This window comes from Mesoplodon bidens (genome assembly GCF_964165515.1).
Source record: "Mesoplodon bidens genome assembly, chromosome: 8".
NCBI classification, from domain to species: Eukaryota; Metazoa; Chordata; class Mammalia; order Artiodactyla; family Ziphiidae; genus Mesoplodon; species Mesoplodon bidens.
Window position 1 is genome coordinate 60,456,707 of NC_138165.1, and position 24,067 is coordinate 60,480,773.

Consider the following 24,067-nt stretch of genomic DNA (forward strand, 5'->3'; position numbering starts at 1 on the left):
CGGTATTAAGACAAATTACATATATTCTTATATCCTTGCCTAGTATCCAGTACTGCACAGAGCAGGTGCTTAACAGATATTGGTAAAACCAAACAGATTCTCCTTTGAATATATGCGTAAAATAATCAGCCACTTAAGAGATCTCTTCCAGGACTTCCCTGGTGGTCCAATGGTTAAGATTCTAAGCTCCCAAAGCAGGGGGTGTGGGTTGGATCCCGGGTCAGGAAACTAAGATCCCACAGGCCGCACGGAGCAGCCAAAAAACAACAACAACAACAAAGATCTCTTCCATATAATCACTTATAAAGTGGAAAACAAATATTAATCTGAAAAATCAATTAGCTGTATTTTAAAAGAAGAAAAAGTTATTTATCAAGAAAAGTCCACTAACAAGTAGGATTTAGAGTACATGATTTTGTAGACAGTGACCAATGTTCTAAAAATTCTCAACTTGTGAGAAGTCTGGAAGAAAAAAAAATTACATAAACTATATACTCAGTCTAATATACTACTCCTTAGTCGATCTGCTTTCAACTTTTCAAAAGTTTATACAACTGGTGCAAAGTAGTATTTTATAAACTACTAAATCATTAACATGAACAAGACAGACTGCAGTATTTCTACAGGGGTGACTTTATATGTAACAAATATAGTTAGAAGTATATGTGATCAATAGATTGAGGGAGGAGTGAACCCCTATAATGCAATTAGCATATATTTACACATGAAGATCTAAATATAAGTTAGAACATACATCTTGGGAAAATATTCGGTCTCTAGCTCTCTGGTACTCTTCTTCTCTTTCTTCTATAGATTTGCTTCTTCTGTCATCTTTCAAACGTATTCTCATCTGAAGCAAAGAGAACAATTAATCTTGGGAAAATGGTCTGCTGGTATAAGTCCAGCACCCATAAAAATGCTCTAATCATGCTAGGTTACCTGGTTATCATCTTTGTCAAAGCTAGAGTTATCTCTCTTGAGGATATATCGTTTCTGAAAGTCTTCACCTTTATCATCCTTAATATGTTCATTAAATTTCTGATCAGGTCTAAAAAAAAAAAGCAAAAACCAAGGGAACAAAAAAGATAATACAAAATATTTACAGAAAAGTTAAATATAATGTTTTATGGAAGGTGATAAATATAAGTTATCACTCACTAGTGCCATTAATACTTATGTTATCTCAATTACTCCTAAAAACAATCTTATGAGAAAATATTAACTACCCCATGTCATGACTGAAAGGCTGTATGAAATACATTGTGGGCTCTGGAATTTGACTGCTAAGGTTCAAATACTCAGCTTTAACATTTAGTTGCTTACTTAGGACTTACACAAATTACTTATTAACCTTTATTTTCCCTAGTTTCCTCATCTGTAAATAGGAATTACAGTGTACCTACTTCATAAGGCTGTTGTGAAGATGAAATGAATTAATAGATGACCAGCACTTAAAACAGTAAACACTCAGTAGAAGTTTGTTATTATTATAAATATTACTGAGAAAACTGAGGTTCAAATGGCTAAAGCAAGGGCCCAAGGTCAAAGGGCAAGTACATGACTGAGCCATACTTGGAGCCCTGTATGTAAGACTCAAAGCTTGTATATCATCTTTGCATTGCCTCCTCTAAATCTAAGAAACAATTCTGGGACAAAGAAAAAAGTATAGCACAGTATTTTATGTTACATTCCTATAGTACCTGGTTTGGTGTTAATCAAATATTTTGTGGCTGAATTTATTATTAAAGCTTAAGAGATTACTTCAAAATGCAATAAAGTTACCAAGAATTCATAATTACAGCAGGGTACATCTTTGTTTTATATTAATTGAAATAGGTTAAAAAGAGAAGTTCTTTTTTTTTTTTTTTTTTGCAGTACGCAGGGCTCTCACTGTTGTGGCCTCTCCCGTTGCAGAGTACAGGCTCTGGACGCACAGGCTCAGCGGCCATGACTCACGGGCCCAGCCGCTCTGAGGCATGTGGGGTCTTCCCGGACTGGGGCACGAACCCGTGTCCCCTGCATCGGCAGGCGGACTCTCAACCACTGCGCCACCAGGGAAGCCCGAGAAGTTCTTTTTTGAAGGTTAATGTTACAACCTAAAGTAATGATTATGAACTCTTAACAACATATTTTATGGCTGATTGGCCGGTCTTTCCTCTATGGAAATGTTGCAAGTTCTGCTGAGATCCAGAAGACAGACATAAGGTTGTTGCCCTTGAAAAATGACAATTATATAAAACTTCACTTTCTGAAATGTACTCTCAGCTTCAACAAATTAATCCACTCAACACTCTTGAGACGTAATACCATCCTATTATAAAACTGAAATATGTGATATATAAAAAATATATTTAGAGGAAATAAAGGCTAATTGAACCCCTAAGCAATTCTTTTTACATATACTTTAAATATATATTATGTAGTCACATAATGTATTATGAATACCCTAAATACATTTCTAAACCTAATAAACCTGAGTAATGACATTTTCAGCAAACTTGACCAGATATTTCATTATATGTAGTAATCAAGTAACACTTCTGAATATTTGTTTTAACCTAGTGAATTTTTAGTAAAGTACTGTAGCCACCTCCTGTCAAATGATGCAAAAGATTTTTAAAAATAAGTTTATTTATTTTGTTTATTTACTTTTGGCTGCATTGGGTCTTCGTTGCTGCGTGCAGGCTTTCTCTAGTTGCGGCGAACGGGGCCTACTCTTAGTTGTGGTGCAGTGGCTTCTCTTGTTGCGGAGCACGGGCTCTAGGCGCACGGGCTTCAGTAGTTGCGGCTTGCGGGCTCTAGAGCTCAGGCTCACTAGTTGTGGCGCACGGACTTAGTTGCTCCACGGCATGTGGGATCTTCCTGGACCAGGGCTCGAACCCATGTCCCCTGCATTGGCAGGTGGATTCTCAACCACCGCGTCACCAGGGAAGCCCGATGCAAAAGATTTTAAAATGAGAACTATGGGGGCTTCCCTGGTGGCGCGGTGGTTGAGAGTCCGCCTGCCGATGCAGGGGACACGGGTTCGTGCCCCAGTCTGGGAGGATCCCACATGCCGCGGAGCGGCTGGGCCCATGAGCCATGGCTGCTGAGCCTGCATGTCCGGAGCCTGTGCTCCGCAACGGGAGAGGCCACAACAGTGAGAGGCCCGCGTACTGCAAAACGAAAAAAAAATAAAAAAATAAAAAATGAGAATTATGTAAGTAAGCTGAAGAAATCTATATTTTAAAATATACTTAGATAAGTGAAACAGAGCACATCTCCACATAAAGCGATACAGAGAACTAAAGAGAAAAATAAAAAGAGTAAAAAGATTTCATGACCAAACTGATAAGAAAAAGATCGCTTTCTTTAGGAATTTGAAGGATTATCTATTTAGTTCTGACAATGGCAGTATGTTGTTATTTATTTGTCCATGATTGCCCCATTTACTTATATCAACTATTTCTGTAGCTGTTCAAAATCACATTTTCTTATTGAAGGAATTTGTACTTGGGTGAAAAAAGAGATGGTTATACCAATATGAACTATAAGATTTAACCAAGAGCCTGGCAACTTTTCTAAGAGCAGCTGGATCCCCACACCAAACAGCATTAGCAGGCATTTCAGCTAACCTTAAGACTGTCTTACCTCTGTCTTTTATAGATGCCTGAATTTACTGCCCTGCAATCGCCAACTTCCCGCTCCAATGAGACACCCCAGTGGACACCGGGTTGTTGACATCCACAACACCACTGGTTCAAGGCTGGAGCGGGTAATCTGCCTATGAGGAAAAGGCAAGTTTGTTTTTATTCATTGTGGAGCAGATCTCTAAGGTTTTCTGATTTACATCCTTCTTCATATTCCAGAAGAAATAAAATAAGAATACAGTGTAACTTCAATGATCTGAAATGTCTAGTAATAATTACACTATTGATCCATTCTTCTTTAAGTACATCATAAACATCTGTGTTTAGCTAAACTTTTCATTATCTGGATAAAGAGAACCTTGACATCACTTGCAGCATTCAAATAACTGAGGTTACACTGTATTGAAAACCTTAGAGAGTCACCAGTCGAAATGTTAGTCAAAATGCCTGCTAATGTACACATGCTTGGGCATCCAGCAGCTCTGAGTAATGTTGAAAGGTACTGGTTAAATGAAGTAGAGTTCTGTTCACCTTAAGTCCAGCTCATATGTTATGGTTACTATCCCACTTTAGCCATCATATAACTAACTAGGAAAAAGCTAAAAGATGAGGATATTTTCAAAAGACTGAAAGACAGGCATAGGAAAATTAAATAAGATTCCCATTTGCAGGTAAAATTTAATCCCCCCGAAAATATGGGATCCTTTTCAAAGACATCTGTCTTCATTAATTTAATTTTAGTTGTAGTAACAATCATTTAAAAATACCAGCTTCCACCAATATATCTATTTAGTTGACAAAATACTATTTGAAATGGAAGAAAACCAACTTAGTCAAGCAAACAATATGACAGCTACAAGGGTAAAGGCCATTATAACAAAAAGGAAATAAATGAATTTATTTATTCATTTGTTTATAAACCGTGCAAACTGAAGGGTTCATAATAGACAGAACCCTGAGAAGTCTAGCTTCAAGGAAGGAAGAAAAACAATGAACTGAAAAGCATTATTTACGGCACCTGAAGCTGTCTGCTGCTCATTATCACAGATCCACTGCCGCCACATATGAATATAGAAAATTCTTTTGATAGGAAACCACCGCAAAGTATAATGTTAGCTGAACTCAACTGCATTAGCTTCACAAATAGGCCTCTGCATTGGGCCTTCTGCTCCCATCAGCACTGATTATCTATTTCACCATACTACACAGGTATCACTTTTTAAAGCAAATGATTCCTCTTAACTCCTTAAAATTTCTTCCTCAGTCAATTACACATAGCCCAGAAGGGTACAAAACATTATGGATGATACTGGATTAACCAGTGAGTCCTGAGATTTGTGGAAGAAAAGGAGCAAAAACAAAGGTGGAAAAGACAGTAAACTGATAGAAAATTAATTAAATGTAAGGGTGTTAAAGTTTGCTCTCTCTTTTCTTTTAAATTTGCCTGAGGTTGGCCACAGGTATCTAAATTATATTAATTTAAAAATCCGTAAGAGAATGATTATTAAACATTACTGATATTATGACCTTTGAGGGTTTTTTTAAACCCATCCTCATTCATCTGTCTTATTTCAGTCCAGACTGGTGCATTTTACATCTTGTGAGTTAAATCTACTTTTTGGTCCTGTCACATAAGGTTGTCACAAAGCTGAATTAGGCTGAATTAAGCTGAATTAGGCTGCTAAAACATGTGGAAAACCTGAGATAAAAGGTGCTACAGAAAGATAAAGTAGTATCACACACATAGATAATATATAACTGCATTTCTTGATACTTACATTCTTGTATTGCTAGTTTTGTTTACTATGACAGACTTCCCACTCTGATCAACATTGTGGTCTAATCCAAAGTAAGCAGCGACTCTGTGTAATAGCATCCTATGGTAAGATGTCATTGGGGGGAATTTTTTACGTGGAGACCTAAAAGTAGAAGAAAAACTAATTTAGTAAATCTTGAAGAACTGTGATGACAATTTATTTTCTTGTTAAAGGTTAGGACTTACTCATTATTACCAATGAAATCTAAAATTTCTTGTTCCAATTTCAACAGCATCATTCTGTCCCTGAAACAAAATATGAAAACTCTTATATGTAAAATTTAACACTGACCTAATCATATCATAAATGTTGAATTTACAGGGCTATTTTTTTTTGGGGGGGGTAAAAACCTGTATATTGAAGAACATCACAAGCCTGATGCTAGAATGTTTACATGCTTTCTAAAAAAAAGTAATATTTTAAAAGAAAGATTACTTTTTAAAATTTTATGGAAAATTTCACACATACACAAATGTAGAGAGAATATCATCCCATTTCAACAATTATCATCATGTGGCCATTCTTAAAACAGATATATCTTGATCTGCTAAATATTACTATATTAGATTCTGTTCTGCAAATGTATGGATTATAACAGCATATTAGTCCTTACTTCCTTACTCAATAAAGCTAAGAGGTAGCAGGAAAACAAACATCTTTAGTTAGGCTTATGACTTTGGTATCATCCTGAACTCCACAGAAACAGTACTCTAAAGAGCATGCAATGCCAGTAACAACGGGAATACTCCTAGGGGAATCCAATGCTAGTCTATAAATGGAACTATAGCAGAGAAGTATGAACTATATTACTAACTCTAATTCAGAAGGAGAGGACTTTTCAAATCATTCTGAAAATCACTATTATATATTTCTAAGACTTTGGGAATTTTTCCCACAAAAAATCAAAATGAACCAAAGACCTCCAACATGTAAAATAAATAAGGACGCTAGGGAATACCTGCATGTGCTCCTTTAGACCACTAGGGTCCTATTTAGCACACTTACAAAATAAGTTACTGGTACCACTCCCTTTCAAAGGACCTCCTTGCTCACACACCAAGAACATGGCTCAAGAGAGTATTCCTGTGCTCACTGTAAATGTCATGCGCATGTGGGAAAAACAAAACAAAACAAAACAGGAACAACAACAAAAAACCCTCAAAGAACCTTAAAGCTAGAAGTAGCTTTACAGATCATTCAGTTCTGTTCCTAAAATTTTGTAGATCAAGAAAACTAGGCCAAGAGGTTAATGTTTCCCTCCCAAATAAACACTATATAGTAGATCCCTCTCAAATTTTAAAAGGAAACAGTGCCCCCTGCTTAAGTTGCCCGAAAGTCTATACATCAGCTCTGAGTTTGATCTTCTCTCTATATTGTGGAAGAAGTCTTATAAAAAACTGAGTAATATTAACCATACATATTTTTATATCAGTTGAAAAAAATCAAGAGAATAACATGCTTATGTGGTGATTTCAAACCCAAAGCTGAAAATAGGATTACATTTTAACTCAAATTCTAGCAACATTCAATTTTGCCCCTAAACCTGTTTCTCCTTTAGTATTCTGCATTATCAGCAAGTGGCACTACCTTTCACTTGGCATATTGTACTAGAAGCATTTTTGGCCCATTACTGTGCTTTTTAAAATCCTCCTATGCAGTTAATTACTATTGCAAAATTTATCTATCTTCAATCTATTTTTCTTCTATTTCTACTGCCACTACCCTGGATCCAAGCAATCAGGATCTCTGACTTGACTACTGTAATAGTAGTGTATTATCTCTCTGTATCTTCCCTTGTTCCCTCCTAATCTGTTTTACCTGGAGCATCCATAACAATCTTTGAGAAACACACATGTGAGCACAAGTCATGGCCTTGGTTAAATATTTATCACAGGTTTCTCACTGCTCATAGGTTATAATTGAACACCTGTAATGTGGCCTAAAAGGTGGGCATGATCTGGTCTTCATCTATCTCTTTAGCTTCTTTTCCTGCCCCTTACTCACAAAACTCTTACCATTTTAGCTTATCCCTGTAATTGCCAAGCTGGTTCCTTGAACAAGCTGTTTCCTTTGCCTAGGACAGCTTCTTATATTCTTTCTTAGAACCTGTTTCTTTCATACCTTTAATAGCGTTTATCACAATTACCATTATATAGTTACGTGGACTATAGAGAGGAGCTCAACAAATGTATTTGTGTGGAATAAATTAATCAGATTATTTCATCCATGTCTTTTAATATTTTTTTCCTTAAAATTTTGGGGGAGGATGGGAAATTTTTACTTCATAAGGTTTTCCCCAAAAAAGGACTTATTTACTTAACTATAAGACCCTCTTTTCTTCTAATTTTTTGGGGGTCAATTTGTCTTGAGATGATATAATTTTCAGTAACTTTCCTAATGTATTTTATATACTTGTTGCAGGGGGAAAAAAAAGGAATCTGAGGCAGGCAACTTATTCAGCATTCATGAAACAGTGCATTTAAACTCGTTTCCTCTGTTTGAGCTCAACAGCAGGCCTAAGATATGTGAAATGTTCTTCAGTGAATGAACTGGCATTGAAAAACAAATTTCCGTTGTCTCCATGAAAGTAAACAAAATCTAACGATTTTACTAGCTATTGATACAAATTCAGGTTTTTATTTTTTTTTCCTTTTGCATGTAGATCTATGGATTGCAGAGGATTTTCTATTATTACCTAGGCCATTTATTTAAATAAATTCCCGTGCTTAGTTTATGAAATTTTCAGTTAGTAAAAAGTAGAACTTGTTAGGAAAACAGCTTTCCTAAGTTCTCAAGATTTACACTTCCTGCCTGTATCATATAGCTATGTATGTATATGATACATGTATGTAAGTATATGATACTATGTATGTATATGTACATGATATATCTATAGCTTGGTCCGAGTTTCCAATTTTCAAATCTGAAATCAAGGTTAGATATTTTGGTAATGGCCATAAGTTAAAAATTAATAATCCTTTATAGAAGTATTACATACATCAAACTAACAGATCCACAAATTCCTTTTCTTAAGGCATAAGGTTTATTAGCGCATGAACCTAAAAGTAGGCACACATTGAACTTATCATATAACCTTTAAAAATAGACCAGTAAATGCTGTCTATTTATTAAAGAAATAATAAAAACAAAGATCTCAATGAAACTGACCAGTAAACTACTACCTAAAGTGAAAATGAAGGGGCAAGAATCTTTTAGTTACCAGTGTTCTAGTCATTATACCAGAACTGACTTTAGAGAAAGCGTGTGCAGCTGGTATACAAGTGGCAAATAAAAAAGAAGAAAGCAACAATGCTTCCATCTGACCACCCCCTTCCCAATGTTCCACATGACCTGGGTCAAATATCTGCAACAGGCAAGAAATAAGATGATTTAAACATTACCTCCAGTAAAAGTAATTTTAGAAAATATTTCAAACACAGCAATTGTACGATATTCCCCAGAACAATACAGTTTACTTTTACAATATCCATTCTCAGGATTTATCCATGGGGCTGCTCCCCTACATTAGCGATGTAATATAGTTGCCTATATTGTCCATGTTTCTTTAGTACACTGTGGAATTTACACAAAATGGGTATAAAATCAATACAAAAACAGGTATAAAAACCATGTGAGTGAGTGTAATCTCTATCTTGGACAACTTCAGGTTCCCGGGTTCTAATCTAGTAATTACTAGTTATTATAGTTTTCCGATAATATTTCTTGAAACAGGAATTCCAGATAAACTGTTATTTAACACCTGAGGTTAAGTTTATTCATTGGGATGAGAACAAGATAAAAGATTAATGATCTGAAGAAAAAATGTGAAATAAAACGTTAGCTAAATATTAGTGTCACTAAAAGTAAATCTGCTTAACATTTAGAAGAAATCTCTGAGCAACATTCAATCTTGAAAGCTCTAATGGAAATTTGCCAGACTTATTACTGATTTTGTGCCACCTATATCTGGCAATTAATTGTGTGTTTCATTGAGAACACTGAGCCATCAATTAGGCAAATTTTGTTTCTCACAAAATTTAACATTAGCTACAACTTTCTAATCCACACTGACATTAGTAATAACTTATTCATTAGCCATTACATGAATGATTCACCTATATATTTATTCAAATAAAAATGCATACACAGAAGGATTAAAGTTGTAATACATGCTACACAACATGGATGAACCTTGAAAATATTATGCTAAGTGAATGAAGCCAATCACGAAAGACCACATACATATGATTTCATTCACATGAGATATCCAAAACAAGGAAATCTGTAGAGACAAACTAGATTAGGGTTCAGGGCATAGAGAGGTGATAGCAAAGGGTTCAGGGGGGCTTCCCTGGTGGCGCAGTGGTTGAGAGTCCGCCTGCCGATGCAGGGGACACGGGTTCGTGCCCCGGTCCGGGAAGATCCCACATGCTGCGGAGCAGCTGGGCCCGTGAGCCATGGCCGCTGAGCCTGCGCGTCCAGAGCCTGTGCTCTGCAACGGGAGAGGCCACATCAGTGAGAGGCCCGCATACCACAAAAAAAAAAAAAAAAAGGGTTCAGGGTTTCTTTCTGGGGTGATGAAAAAGTTCTAAAATTGATTGTAGTGATGGTTGCACGTATCTGTGAATATACTAACAACCATTAAATTGTACACTTTAAAAACATGTATGCAGATAACTTTAAAACTTTCTCATTTGTAGAGGAAAACAAGAGAATTGCACAAAATAAAAATATTTTGGAATGTATAAATATAGATTTCTATCTTTGTCTCTATCGATGTCTCTCCTACAGGTTCAGAAGAAAGAAAACTTCTGCCTGTTTAAGATCCCATCTTGTTTTACACAAACTAGCTATGTATTTTCTACCGTGCTCCCATTCCTTAATCTACTGAGTTCTAGTTTCCACCATCCTACCGCAAGTGAAATGGTTTGTTAAAATAGCCAACAACTTCCTAGTTCCTCAGTCTAATGGATTGTTTCATTTTACCTTTCACGATACTGTCGCCAATTGGCTGACTTCTAATACAAGCGTTCTCATGATTCTTTTGCAATCTTTAACACCCATGGTCTCTTCCTTCACATCTACCCTTAACACGTTGTCTTTCCACAGAATTTTGTCCTTGTCATTTATTACATCTCCCTGGGTAAACTCATACAAAGCAAGAGTCACCTCTACTGAAGACTGATGGCTGCCGATAACAGCAGCCAGGCTCATTTACCTGAAAACCAGAGCCTTTTAACTGCCGACACACTTCATCTCACTGTGGCTTTCCATCAGGCACCTCAAACTATACTTATTTATAACAGAACATACTCCATTCAGACTTGCCCTTATTTACTTCCCCTGTTAATGGGACTAGCTGTCAGTCCAGCCAGAAATCTAGCAGCTGTTCTGTTCTGCTCCAACGTGCCACTACTCTTCCATATCCAAATAATTACCAAGTCCTGCCACAGTACTTCTGAGATGTCTTTTGAACGCGTCCTCTCCTCTCTATTCTTCTCTATGTTCGTCAACCCACAGTCCTTGCTTAGGATCTTGGCCCCTCACCAACAAAGTAATCTTTCTAAAACATAAATCTCATTATAGCATCACCCTTTTGAAAATTCTGTCATGACTCCTCAATGTAGCATGCCATACTCAGTATTTCTCAAATGATGAACTACTGGCATCCAAGTAAGACTATTTTTCGTCGATCACTGCATCCCTAGTTTACCAGTAGCACTCCTTACTCATTCACCACCCCAGTGTGTTGGTACTATCCCAGGTTGAAGACAACTGCATAATCTGCCTTCATTCCTCAACAATGCCCTCCGCCTCATTTTCTAGAATCACTTGCCACATGCCTCCCTGCTAGAGCCAGAGTGTACAATCTCGTCCTTGCTTGGATATGCCACCTCTATCTCGTACGACCGTGCCCTGGCGATGCTCTTGTCTCCCTCGTGCTGCTCATGTTCCAGTTTAAAGCACTCTGAATTCAAGACTCAGCTCAGGAATTATCTTTTCAGTGAAGCCTTCCCATATCCTTTCAGAGGTTGGGATCCCCTCCCTGTGCTTTTAAAGCACCCTGAAAAACTTCTTTTACAACATCTATTCTATTTTAATTACATATCGTGGGGTTTTTTTTCTAGCACACAGACAGTGACTATTTTAGGGTCAGAGATTATATTTTGCTCATCTTAATATCTACAATGTTTAGCACAATGCTTAGCACATGATATATACCCAAGAAATGCCTGTTCAATGGACTAATGAATTCATCTTTCAGTTGGGACCACTGAGGAATAAGTTTGCAGAGCTGACTGTCTTCTTCCTCACCTCACACTTATACATCTTCAGCCCATACTACAAGGAGACCACTTTTCATTTTGGTTGGACCCCTTTTGGGGTTTATGTTAAATGTAAAATAGGAAATCAAGATGGTACTGAAACAATAAATCCTGAATGAAATTAAAGGTGTATCTTGAAGCAAGACATGAGATAAGGTTCAATGATACTAAAGAGAGTTGTTTGTTTTCTTTCATGTGCACCTACCCAATGAACTGAAGATTTCACGAATTTTTACTACCACTCTGGGAAGCTAACATCTGGAGGAGGGGTTCTTAACCTTCAAGTCTTCTACCCCATGAACATGTTGGTCAGATATTTTGTGGATAAACCTCTCTGTGGGGAGACTGCCTCACTGGGGTTGTGACCTGCCAAAAAGCTGAATCTATTTATCTAGTACCTTGGCAAAACAAAGGACTTCACAATTAGTTAAAGTTGTGACTCAAATAAGCACCTTAAAAATCTTTGGGTTGGAGGTTTATAAACTAAGCAAGAACAAACAAAAATTCTGCATTCAATTAAGTCCAAAAACTTGTTATAAGTGAATACACTAAGTTATCTGGTTGAGTGCTTTATCACGAGGTATATTTCTCTCTCTCCTATTTCATGATTAATGATAACTCTTCATCTCAATTAAGAGTCAAAATAGCTTGGTGATTCTGTATTTCCCCAAATTTCTACAGAGTATGAATTATCTTTATATCATGGTGATATACATAATGCAAAAAGATATTTATACATGTGCATATAGAGGCCAACAACATCTTAGCCCTAAGAAACTAAAATGTTTCTGGTGTACTTTAAATATTTTAATCTTATTCTAACTCAGTAATGAAAACATATATAACAAAATTATGGTACTCTAGAAGCAATGTAAACCTTATAAATTTAATTTTTACCTGGGATTGTTTTTTAATGTATTTACTAAAAATTCATGTAGATCTATGCCAGTTGAATCAGTGTATTCTTGACTGGAATCTAAAAAACAACAACACAAAAACCCAGTATAAAGTTGTTTGAAACAAATCCCTTTCCCTTTACACATGATGTATATTAAAATAAAATGAGATGCCCCACATTGAAAAAAAACTGACAAAGTAGGAAAATGGAATTTATGATGAATTCAGATGACCACAATTTTGCTACTCCCATATAATGAGCATGACATGGATTTACGTAACTGTATGTCTATGTACATTCTTAAAAAAATTTATCTCTCAAATGTGCCAGTTTAATTTGTTCTGAATTCTTAAAGATCCTTTTATATACTCACCACAATCCTCATATTCAAAAATGTCTCAAGCAAAAAATCAGAATGATTTAGACAATTAACTACATTTGAAGCAAATTGAGTCTGCTTAGTTCAGTTACAAATATAAGTGCAGGCAATAATTTGGAGATAGGCAGGAACTGTAGCTCTGAAAGAATATTTAATTAGATTTGATCGGGTCTATCACAAAAAGCTCGCTTTCAAAATGTTTCTTTACAACATTCATGTTTATTTCTTCCCCTTAAATGTAATACCCTTATGCTGTTTATAAAACTGGTCAACATAATTGGGTCTATAAATTAAAAAAGCATTTTTATAGACTTGTAATGATATATGATGAAGTCCCTTAAAATTTATTATAAAAGACAAACATTCTAGGTTTCCAAGAATATTCTTACTGGATACTGAACATTTTGGCATCAGCTCTCTGTATCATAAGGAATTTAAAAATCTATATATTTTATAGTGATTCCATTATTTCAATACAAGAGACAGACCAATAGGTGATCATGACAGTTATCTTCCTTGGTGACTTTTGCATGTGTTGCAGTTTTTTGGCTAAAGCATCTTACTGATGTTCAGAACTGCCTTATGCCATTTTGCCCAGAACAGTATCATCCCTTCGGTCTGTTCGAGATCATTTTTAATAGAAATACACTATGTAAAATTATTCAAGGGGTAAAGGATGGAATTATCGACAGTAAAACTAAAATTTTGTTTAAAAAACACAGAAATAAATTGCAAACCTCTTGATAACATTTTTCTGGGCAACTTATCACTGGCTTTTTCTTTTTCTGCTTCATCTTTTGAGGGCTTCTCCTCTTTTTCAAATGATTGTGTTAACTGGATCTGAATTTTCTCCTGTTGGAAGGTAAAATCAGTTATTAAGTGAAAATATAAAGTGATTCAGTTAATACCTCACATTTGTATTTTTTGGAGTAATACAAAACTGTATGGAGAAAAAGATTTTTATTTTATCCAATTAGATTCATCAAACTAGAATACAACTTAAGATATTTTTACCGTTTTAATCAACTCTTGATAAAAAATGTTAAGATTAAGGCTTTGAGTTGAATTTATCAATTGAAACATATCCTGAAAATTATCTTAGAGAAAATAAATGTTTTTTTAAGAATAGTTTAAATGAATCTACTTGTAAAACCCTTGGAGGACAGAACAAAGGTCTTTTTAACCTATTTTTTTTGCAATTGAGATGCCACGGTCAAGCAAAAGTATGACAATTATCATCAATCATGACAATAGGAACGTATGAGAGTCAGGTCAACACTTATCAAAAGATACTTTGAGTGTCCATTATAAATTCATATTTCTTCATTTTCTTTCCATATAAAACTGTAAATAAAAACTTTCCAAAACCAAATCCCCCACTTTGGTTATTTCCTATTTGAGCCTACTATCACTGTTCCTCCTTCAATCACCACAAAGTTGTTTTAGAAAGATTTCAAACAAAATTGTTTTCCTTAGTGATATGTAATATTTACTTGTAAAGTAACCATATTCTCTAAGACTAAAAAGGAGAACTATGTCTACATTTTATTTTTGAAACAATGTCATTATATGCAATTTCAGAACCCAAAGGAATTACTGGAAATTAATTCATATAGCTCAAATAGATAAAAATCACATAGCTCTGTTTATTCAGGCAAACTTATAAAGAAAGGCAGACTAACTTCCAGACCGTTTCTACTAAAGATAAAGGTACAGTCTATTTGCAGGCTAAATTACTGTATACAGTTGTTCTTTAGAGATGAAAAATATTAATCAATTACTTCGCTTTTCTAGGAGAGGGTTGGTGGTGACGGTAGGCGCGATAAGTCAACATTGAAGAAGATATAAATTTCAGGATTCTTAAACTTGCAGCCACCAAGATTTCTATTACACATTTTCTCCCCACATAATTTTTTTCAAAATAGTATTTGGCAGAAGAATTTCAGATCAAATACATACATATTTTTTCCTATGCGGTTGCTGACTGCTATTTTCATCTTTTTTCAACTCTGCTTCCCATTCCACCCCAGTTCAAAGTTGTGCTCAGGATATAGGACAAAAGCTATGCACTGGCAATTTCCACTAAAATAATGAACACCTGCTTTAAGTCCTCCTTTGTCTTGTTTGCCAAACCACACACGTTAATCAATGTCATACGTTCATCAACCAGTCATTTTTCTCATTATGACTCATTTTCTAATCCACTTTCCTCATTCTTTTTTAACTGTAAAATAGATATTTAAAAATGAATCCCAGAACTATGTTTCAGAAGTAGAATATTTAGAAGTCCTCCTGACTTACAGCTTCTCTATTGCTGTTACTCTAGGATAATCTATAAAATCCAGGTTGGAAGAAAAGATTTCACATTTAGAACTTCACTAAAAGGCACTTATAATGACTATCAGATTTCATTTCCAAATTCTCTTTCTAAAGTCACATTTTAATTACCGATATTAAACTATTTATCAAGATGAACTGTATTTAAAAATCCAGTATGCATAATGTACTGAGGCTTGTCTTCAGTTGGTACTGAGCCCTTGTTTTCAGTAGCAAATAAACAAGACATATTTTAAATGCCTAAGTCCTTACACACGAACTCTCCTGACTATAAATAACTCAAATGAGAGCAATATCTCCATAGGTAGCTGTAATTCCTCTACTCTTCACTTTGTAATTGACATCATTTATTGAGGTCACTTCCCTCTCATTAGCTCTCATCAGACACAAATGACATCTCTCTTTTAATTGCCTCTCAACCTTTCAAAAAATGAGTTTTATTCCAGATTAATTCCTCAAAAATCACATTCTGAAGCAAGCATTATTAGTTGGAAAGTATCTCTGCCATCAAGGATTAGATACTAGTACATTTTACAAGAAATAACTTTATTTTCCAATTCCCAGTCAGGTGCAATTTAGTTAACTCAAGACTGGGAAAAAGACTTTCTATTAAAAAGAATATCTTCTGTTCAGAGAGGGTAATAATAGGTTCTTATCTCAAAAGAAAAAGTTAACTGTATCCCAGAGAAATTGAGAAAGACTATATTACGTGGAATAACTGAACTCTGGCATAACCACCTTATTCATTATCCAAATGCTGTAACTCAGCTGTTTTGAACAATATATACATTAATATACAACATATACTCCTTATATTAATTTTTTCTCATAAATTTTCACTAGACAAATTTATGCAGTACTGTAAGAACCCTCTCTCCCCCCTTCTGCCTCCCACAATAATTTTTCAGATAGGTGAAATGTACCAAATAAAACCAAAGATCATGTTTGTTACAGTTTTTCTCAAAAAAGGCACCTTTTCTGGACTAACAGTCTTATGAATGCCTGACCCTTCTCATTTCCTCTATCTCCTTCGATAATTGTTCCAGGAGGCTAAGATGGTGTAACATTTTGGTCAACAAAACGAAGAAGTTAATTTTCAAAAAACATTACATTGCCAACTGCTCCACCCTGAACAGGTGCATTCTTTACTCTGAATGCACAGAAGACCTTTTAAAAATCAAAAGTAAATTTTGAACCCTATGTTGCTTGACACTTGAACAAATTTCAAAGGAACCTGATATTAAGTGCACTGACAATAAATAATCTATCAAAAAAGTCCTTTTCTTATAATTCAGAGACAGAGTTGTAGTGCTTTTAAAAACAGAACACATTCTAAATATGTGACAACTATCTTCAGTGTCGATAGTAGGCTTTTGATGTCATCATCTTCTAAATCAAGGCAAAGCATAACAGTCTTTGCTTGAATTAACAAACGTACAATTAGCATTAAAAAAAAAGACATACAACCTGTCATGGCTTTTTTTCTCTTTTCCTTTATTCAGTCATGTGTCTTAACCACAAAATTGCCTCAATTCTTTGGAAACTAATTGTTGGAATACAGAGGGATTTTAGGTTATTCAAACTCTTAAAAAGTAGAACAAGCCACAAACAGCCAAAGTTATCACATTGATAAACACTGGTAGAGGGTCCAAAAATAATTATATGTAAATGTCCAAATGTAGCCTAAGACAAAGATCAATCCATAACTGAGATTAACAGAAAAGTAAAGTCATAGCATTAAAAAGAATATAAAAAGCAAAAAACCAAACTATTTGCTTGAGCCTTGGGAGTTCTATACTTTGCAAACATAGACAGAAGAGCAATTAGAAATATTAGACAACTATTAGAGACACGCTAATATGAAAACTGACTTCACCACGCATTCAGGTTAAGTAAAATGATATGTAAGCAGAAGTCTTAGGTAGTCTCCTCTTCATACTCAAGAGGTGTTTGACAAATTTCTAAAAGCCAAAATCAAATTTGGGCAAATTCAAGGGTAAATTTCATCACAATCACATTAACTGGAAGTACTACTTTAATATAACTTTTCCATAACAATTTATAATCCCTTAAAGCCATATTCTCAGTTAATTATATGATCTCTAAGTTTTTCCAGTGAGAAATCATTGCACTAAGCCTTGGACTTGGTAGTTTCACTTAGTAAAAACATATATAACACATGCACATCCAAATTTTATTTAACATTGTGAAAAAATTTTCTCCAGGAAGCAGGTTTTTTCCATATCTTTAAATAATTAATTTTCTTTTCTTTTTTTTTTTTTGCTTATTGTTTTTATTTTTTTTTACCTGGTTCTCCTGTGATATCTCTGCTGTAGGGGGTGGTGGAGATTCTTCACACACTGCAAGGCTCCGAACTAGCTTTAACTTTGAGCTTGACTAAAGAAAAGTATTTAAAATTAACACTACATTCCGTAAATCTAGGGCATATCCAAAAGCCCCCTAGAGTTTCTTAAGTTTCTTTATAATAGTTTCTGCCATGTACAGACATAGCCGAAATGTGCAAGTTAAATGTATCATTAAATACCATTAAAACCTTTTGTTATGAGGGAAAACAATAACTGCAGTTTTGAAAATAATAGCAATAGCAAGAATGGGAATAACTCCAATCTCAAAACCCAAAGAATGATGAGAAAGCCATTTTCTCTACAGATGAAGAACCATTAAAGATATAAAAGCAGTGCACAAAAGCGACTAGGCAAGACAAAAACCCCAAATAAAACAAAATAAGCTTTCTGCCCCAAAGAAAATATGACAAAACTAAACTGAATGCAGTGCTCTATGAAAACAAAGATTCATCAAGCATGAAGGCCCTTGGCATGCCAGCACAAAATATTTACTATACCTTAGACCTTTTTCCTGTCTGTCCAAATGACTGCAGTGGCCGCTGAATACACAAGAAAGATTTGTATTAAATTTCATACTGAAACAGAAAGATTGCTTCTTAGTTCATAATCCTAAACCACAGAGAAACTAACTGCACAAAGAATGGAAAATGAGGAAATCAAAGTTGGTTTCAAGTAAAGAAGTACTGATTCCTCCCAAAAGCACACTTGCAGAAGATTCTCTAAAATCCTTCTGTGGGTTGGCATGTTCTTTAAGTGAGCAAATAGCCACAATTTCTGTGTTAATTGAGCTAAACTGAATTTATAAGATAACTTCTTAGACAGTAGCAAAATAAAATACACTTCTTTGGTATTCTATAACATATTACACTTTAGCCAAGGTTAGGGGAAAAAAAAAACCCCACAAAAGTCCTGAGGAATTTTAAGTGGCTGTGCTCAGCAAAGTTCCAAACTTACTAAGGAGAATGTTTCAACTGCCCATTGAGTCAGAGTACAACCACCTCTCTACTGAGCCTTTTCAGCACTGTACTTCATAGTACACCCCCAGTTTACTAGCACGGAATCCTACTTGCCTAATCTAGGGTAAGGCAATGAAGCAGAAATGAAGAAAAGTGGGCAAGGTTCTAATATGTATGTTCAGCTTGACCACCAGATCATCAATCACGCAAATGGGGAACCCAATGGGGTGAGTAGCTCTAGTCTGTGATACCAGGCTTTGGCTTGGGAAAGCAGCTGAAGTCCCTGTGAACCGAAGCCAGATAGGTTTTCTTTCCTTCCACCTCCTTCTAATCTACTTGTTTAACACCAACCCCAAACAGTACCAGGTCCAGGTATCTATCATTTATACTCAACACTAGGGAGCCAGTTTGGTATCAAACATAAAACAAAGTCCTTAATACCTAGATTAGTATGCTTCACATATGAAAAAAAGTACCATTTCATTCTAACATCCGAAAAAGCCTTCCTTGTAGACCAACAGAAATGAGAATCTACAGTAACAGGGTGTTGTCCCCCATTTTGAGGCCAAAGTCCTTGAGATAAGAAGCACTATATTCTTGGGAATTTTTAACCTGGATTATCCAACATTAAAAATCAGCAGTAACAACAACAAAATGAAAATAGAAAAAAAAAAGAAAAATGATCTTCTGTTTCTTACAGAGAAGAAAATGGTACAGATGCATGCACAAATGCACACGGCATTACTGCCTAAGAGAGCTTTTACATGTTGGTTCTGTCTTCTCTATTTACTCACTTCTTTAATTTATTCAAGAGGATTTCTGTTACTCGCAACTAAAAATAGAATTAAAAGAAGTTATGTTACATAGAGTAAGGGTTTACAGGAAAAAAAATTGGAGAAAAATCAATAGATGAATAAAAGCAAAATGCACATGACTAAATGAGTTCTAAGGCAGCAGAAAAGAATTTACGATTTACTCCAGTCCTCTGCTTTAATCCCTTATAATTCTACATAACAAGGGCACAGCACTTTCTCTTAAAAGTTTTTTTAAAAATAAGAGAGATGATTAACTGACAAGTAAAAGCTGCATTCACATGTAGGACTGGATTTAAGTTTCTGGCTTTGCTTCTTACGAATAGGTGACCCTGGTCAAGTTATTTCAGTTTACTTTTACCGGTATAAAAGTTAATATTGTGTGTATTAGTTCTCAAGGTTCTTGAAAAGGTTCGGTGAAAGGGTAGATTTAAAAAAAAGTCGGGGCGGCGGGGGAGTTTGGGGAGGCTGTATATTGTCCTTACTGTAATGTTTTAGAATTTTCAATGACTTACACATGCATTAACCGTCTCAGTTTTAATTCATAAGAAAACTTTGATGAAGGAAGATTAAAAAAAGAAAAATCAAAGAGGGGTAAAATTATCTCAGTGTAACTTAATATGTTCTAAGTTCCTGCTGTAAGCCAGACTCTGTGCCAGGCACTAGGCCTATAAAGATGAATAAGACACAATTGTTGGTCTCAAGAGCCTTATAGTCCAGTATCAGAGTTACTAAATAGTCAAACAGAACCCAAGATCTTTAGAATCTTAGTCCTGTGTATTTTATATCACACATCTATAAAAAATCTTCTTGTGAGTCAAATACTACTTGTGAGAGAGAGAATTCTAAAGATGGCCTCCTAACAGGCCCCTCCTCTGGTAATTTAATCGAACTCCAATCTAAAGAATGTTGTGAAGGGATTCTGCAGATGTAATTAAAGTCCCAAATCAGTTGATCTTAACATACAGATAATTCAGCTGTGATAAAGGGATCAATCAAGTGAGCCCTTTAAAAGCTGAGAGCATTCTTCTGTTGGCAGTGGGGCGGCAGATTAGATTCAAAGGGTGAGAAGGACCTGACACTGCACAGCTGGCTTTGAAGATGGAGGGGACAGATGAAGAGGCCTACAGGCAGCCTCCGGGGGCACAGAGTGGCCCCCAGCCGACAGTCAGCCAGGAAACATGGACCTCAGACCTCCAGCTGCAAAACGCTGAGGTGCCGTTGTTGTCGGAATGAGCGTAAAGACAAATTCTTCCCCAGAGTTTTCAGATAGGGGCCCAGCCTGGCCAATCCCTTGGATTTCAGCCTTGAGAAACCCTAAACAGAACTCAGCTGAGCTCAACTAACTTCTAATCTACATAACTGTGAGCTGATAACTGGGCATTGTTTTAAGCCTCTAAGTTTGTGGTAATATGCAACGCACCAACAGAAAACTAATACACTGCTACATAAGTAAACTATAAACTGTCAAAGTGGCATTATTCAACAAAAACCACTTATTATTTCATTTCAAATAGCAAAGAACCGAAATTACATAATAAATACCAGAAAATCTACCATATACACATGCACACACAACAACAAAGCAGAAAATACAAGTTTGGCATTAAATAAGAATAAATTATTTTTTAAATGAATTTAATCATTTAAAGCATGCCTTTCATTTTTCTAGCCCCATTTTTTTTCTTTATTTTTTGACCCTGGATTAAGCAGGTTACATATATTTAGATTAAGCAGGTTACATACATTTAGATTTTAGCCTAGCCCAAGCCAAGTCTCCTTCTCAATTTTTTTTTATTGTGGAAAAATACACAGGAAATTTACCATCTTAACCATTTTTAAGTGTGCAGTTCAGTAGTATTAAATACATTCATAATGTTGTGTCACCATCAGCACAATCCACAGCCGTAACTCATAAAACTGAAACTCTGTACCCATTAAACATAACTCCCCATCTCCTCTCATTCCAAGCTCTGGCAACTACCATGCTACTACTGTCTGTCTCTATGATTTTTTTAAGAAGATGTTGGGGGTAGGAGTTTATTAATTGATTTATTTAATTTTGCTGTGTTGGGTCTTCGTTTCTGTGCAAGGGCTTTCTCTAGTTGTGGCAAGCGGGGGCCACTCTTCATCGCAGTGCGCAGGCCTCTCGTTTCGGAGCACAGGCTCCAGATGCGCAGACTCAGTAGTTGTGGCTCATGGGCCTAGTTGCTCCGTGGCATGTGGGATCCTTCCAGACCAGGGCTCAAACCCATGTCCTGTGCATTAGCAGGCAGATTCTCAACCACTGCGCCACCAGGGAAGCCCTCAGCATTGACTCTTTTCTTGGAAATACCACATTCTCTCTCTGGAAAAAGTGAACTGTTCCAGTAACTTTCTTCCCGCTGTCTGCGAGGACAAGATCAGCATGTCACTGCTCTGGGATGTATGTTTCTGTTGTATACATCACAGGGGGCCTGTGATCCTGGAAGATGCCAAGGGGCACTAATCATTTGATTAGAGTAGCTTCCACAGCTTAACAGCTGTTTTCAGTGTTGTTCAAAGTTCTGCCCATAGACCTGTCAATGGGCAACACCTGGGAGCTTGCCGAGATGCAGAATCTTGGCAGTCTCACCCCACACCTTCTTCAATCTCTTTTGTGGTTTTAGTCTTCATCCTTTGCCTCCTTAAAGGTGTTGACTTTAAATGGGTCTGGCATCTCTGGCTCTGTGGCCCCTTCCCTCTTGGGTGTGCAGTTTATAGCAGGCGTACCTGGGCAATGGGGTGTCTTGGAGGTGGGGCTGGGACTGAGAAAGCTCCCTTGGCTGGCCCCTTTGGTGTCCTAACTAAGAAATCATCGCCAAAACCAAAGTCATAAAGCTTTCCCTCAATGTTTTCTTCTAAGAGTTTTAGAGTTTTATAGCTCTTAGGTCTTTGATCCGTTTTGTGTTAATTTTTGTTTATGGTCTTAGGTAAGAGTCCAACTTCACTCAGTCCAGCACCATTTTTGAAAAGACTGTCCTTTCTCCATGGACTTGGCACCCTTGTCAAAAATCGTTTGATCATATATGCAAGGACTTATTCCTGGGCTCTCTATTCCACTGGCCTATGTGTCTGTCTTTATGCCAGCACCACACTGTTTTGATTACTGTAGCTTTGCAGTAAGTTTTGAAGTCATGAAGTGTGACTCTTACAGTTTTGTTCTTTTTCAAGACTGTTTTGACTATTCCGGGTCCTCTGAGGTTCCATATGAATTTCAGGATGGGGTTTTCTAGTTCTGCAAAAATGACATTTGGGTTTTGATAGGATAATTACATCGAATTTGTAGATCACTTTGGGTAGTACTGACATTTTAACAATATTAAGTTTTCCAATCCATGAACATAAATGTGTTTTAATTTAGTTATGTCATCTGTAATTTCTTTCAGCAATGCTTTGTACTTTTCATAGTACAAGACTTTCACCTCCTTGATTAAGTTAATTTCTAAGTATTTTATTTTTTAATGCTATTGTAGATGAAATTGCTTTTGTAATTTCCTTTTCAGATTGTTCATTGTTAGTGTATAGAAATGCAACTGATTTTTGTGCACTGACTTTGTGTCCTGCTACTTTACCTGAATTCATTTATTAGTTCTAACAGGTTTTTTTTGGTTTTGTTTTTGAACATGTGTGGAATCTTTAAGGTTTTTTTTTTTTTAACTTTTTTACATTAGAGGGTAGTTGATTAACAATGTTGTGTTAGTTTCAGGTGTTAGGGTTTTATACATATAAGATCATGTCATTTTCAGAGATAATTTTACTTCTTCCTTTCCAATTTGGATGGCTTTTATTTTTTTTTTCTAGTATAATTGCTCTTGTTAGAATTTCCAGTACCATGTTAAATAGAAGTGGTAAAAGTGGGCATCCTTACCTTGTTCTTAATCTTAGAGGAAAAGCTTTCAGTGTTTCACCATTGAGCATGAAGCTCAATGTGGGTTCTTCATATATGGATTTTATTGTGTTGATGTAGTTTCCTTCTATTCCTAGTTTTATGAATGTAAAAACAAAAAGTCTTAATAGGTTGTTGTGTTCAATTATGATGATCAGGTTACCTCCCCCCCAGCCCCCCGCCTTCATTCAGTTAATATGGTATACTGCATTGGTTGATTTTCATTTGCTGAACCATCCTTGGAACCCACTTGGTCATGGTATGTAATTCTTTTAATATGCTGCTGAATTCAGTTGGCTAGTATTTTGTTGAAGATTTTTGCATCAATGTTTATAAGTGATAGTGGTCTGTAGTTTTGTCTTGCAGTGTCTTTGTCTGGCTTTGGTATCAGGGTAATGCTGGACACATAGAAAAATAAGTTACAAAGTATTCCCTGCTCTTTAATTTTTTGGTAAAAGTTTGGGAACTATTGGTGTTAGTTCTTCTTCAAATACTTGGTAGAATTCCTCAGATCTAGGGCTCTTCTCTGTCAGGAGATTTTGATTTTTTGATTCAATCTCCTTATTAGTTATATGTCATTTCAGATTTTCTGTTCTTTGTGATTTAGTCTTGGTAGGTTTTGTGTTTCTAGGAATTCGGC

The 24,067-nt window shown here is 35.8% G+C and overlaps 1 protein-coding gene across 11 annotated transcripts in view; it reads right to left on the minus strand.

Annotated features, from left to right (window-relative positions):
- The window catches only part of R3HDM1 (R3H domain containing 1), a 114,236-nt gene that overhangs the window by 76,735 nt on the left and 13,434 nt on the right, over window positions 1-24,067 (minus strand). For 9 of the 11 annotated variants that reach the window (XM_081241590.1, XM_081241598.1, XM_081241593.1 and 6 more), the window contains exons 3-10: window positions 18,250-18,291; window positions 17,694-17,783; window positions 13,787-13,901; window positions 12,670-12,748; window positions 5,632-5,691; window positions 5,408-5,548; window positions 940-1,048; window positions 755-850 (exon numbers count right to left, since the gene is read on the minus strand). In XM_081241590.1, the coding sequence (XP_081097716.1) occupies window positions 755-850; window positions 940-1,048; window positions 5,408-5,548; window positions 5,632-5,691; window positions 12,670-12,748; window positions 13,787-13,901; window positions 17,694-17,783; window positions 18,250-18,291 (732 nt within the window). The remainder of the gene's footprint in view (window positions 1-754; window positions 851-939; window positions 1,049-5,407; window positions 5,549-5,631; window positions 5,692-12,669; window positions 12,749-13,786; window positions 13,902-17,693; window positions 17,784-18,249; window positions 18,292-24,067) is intronic. The other 2 variants (XM_081241591.1, XM_081241596.1) reach the window with 1 other exon arrangement.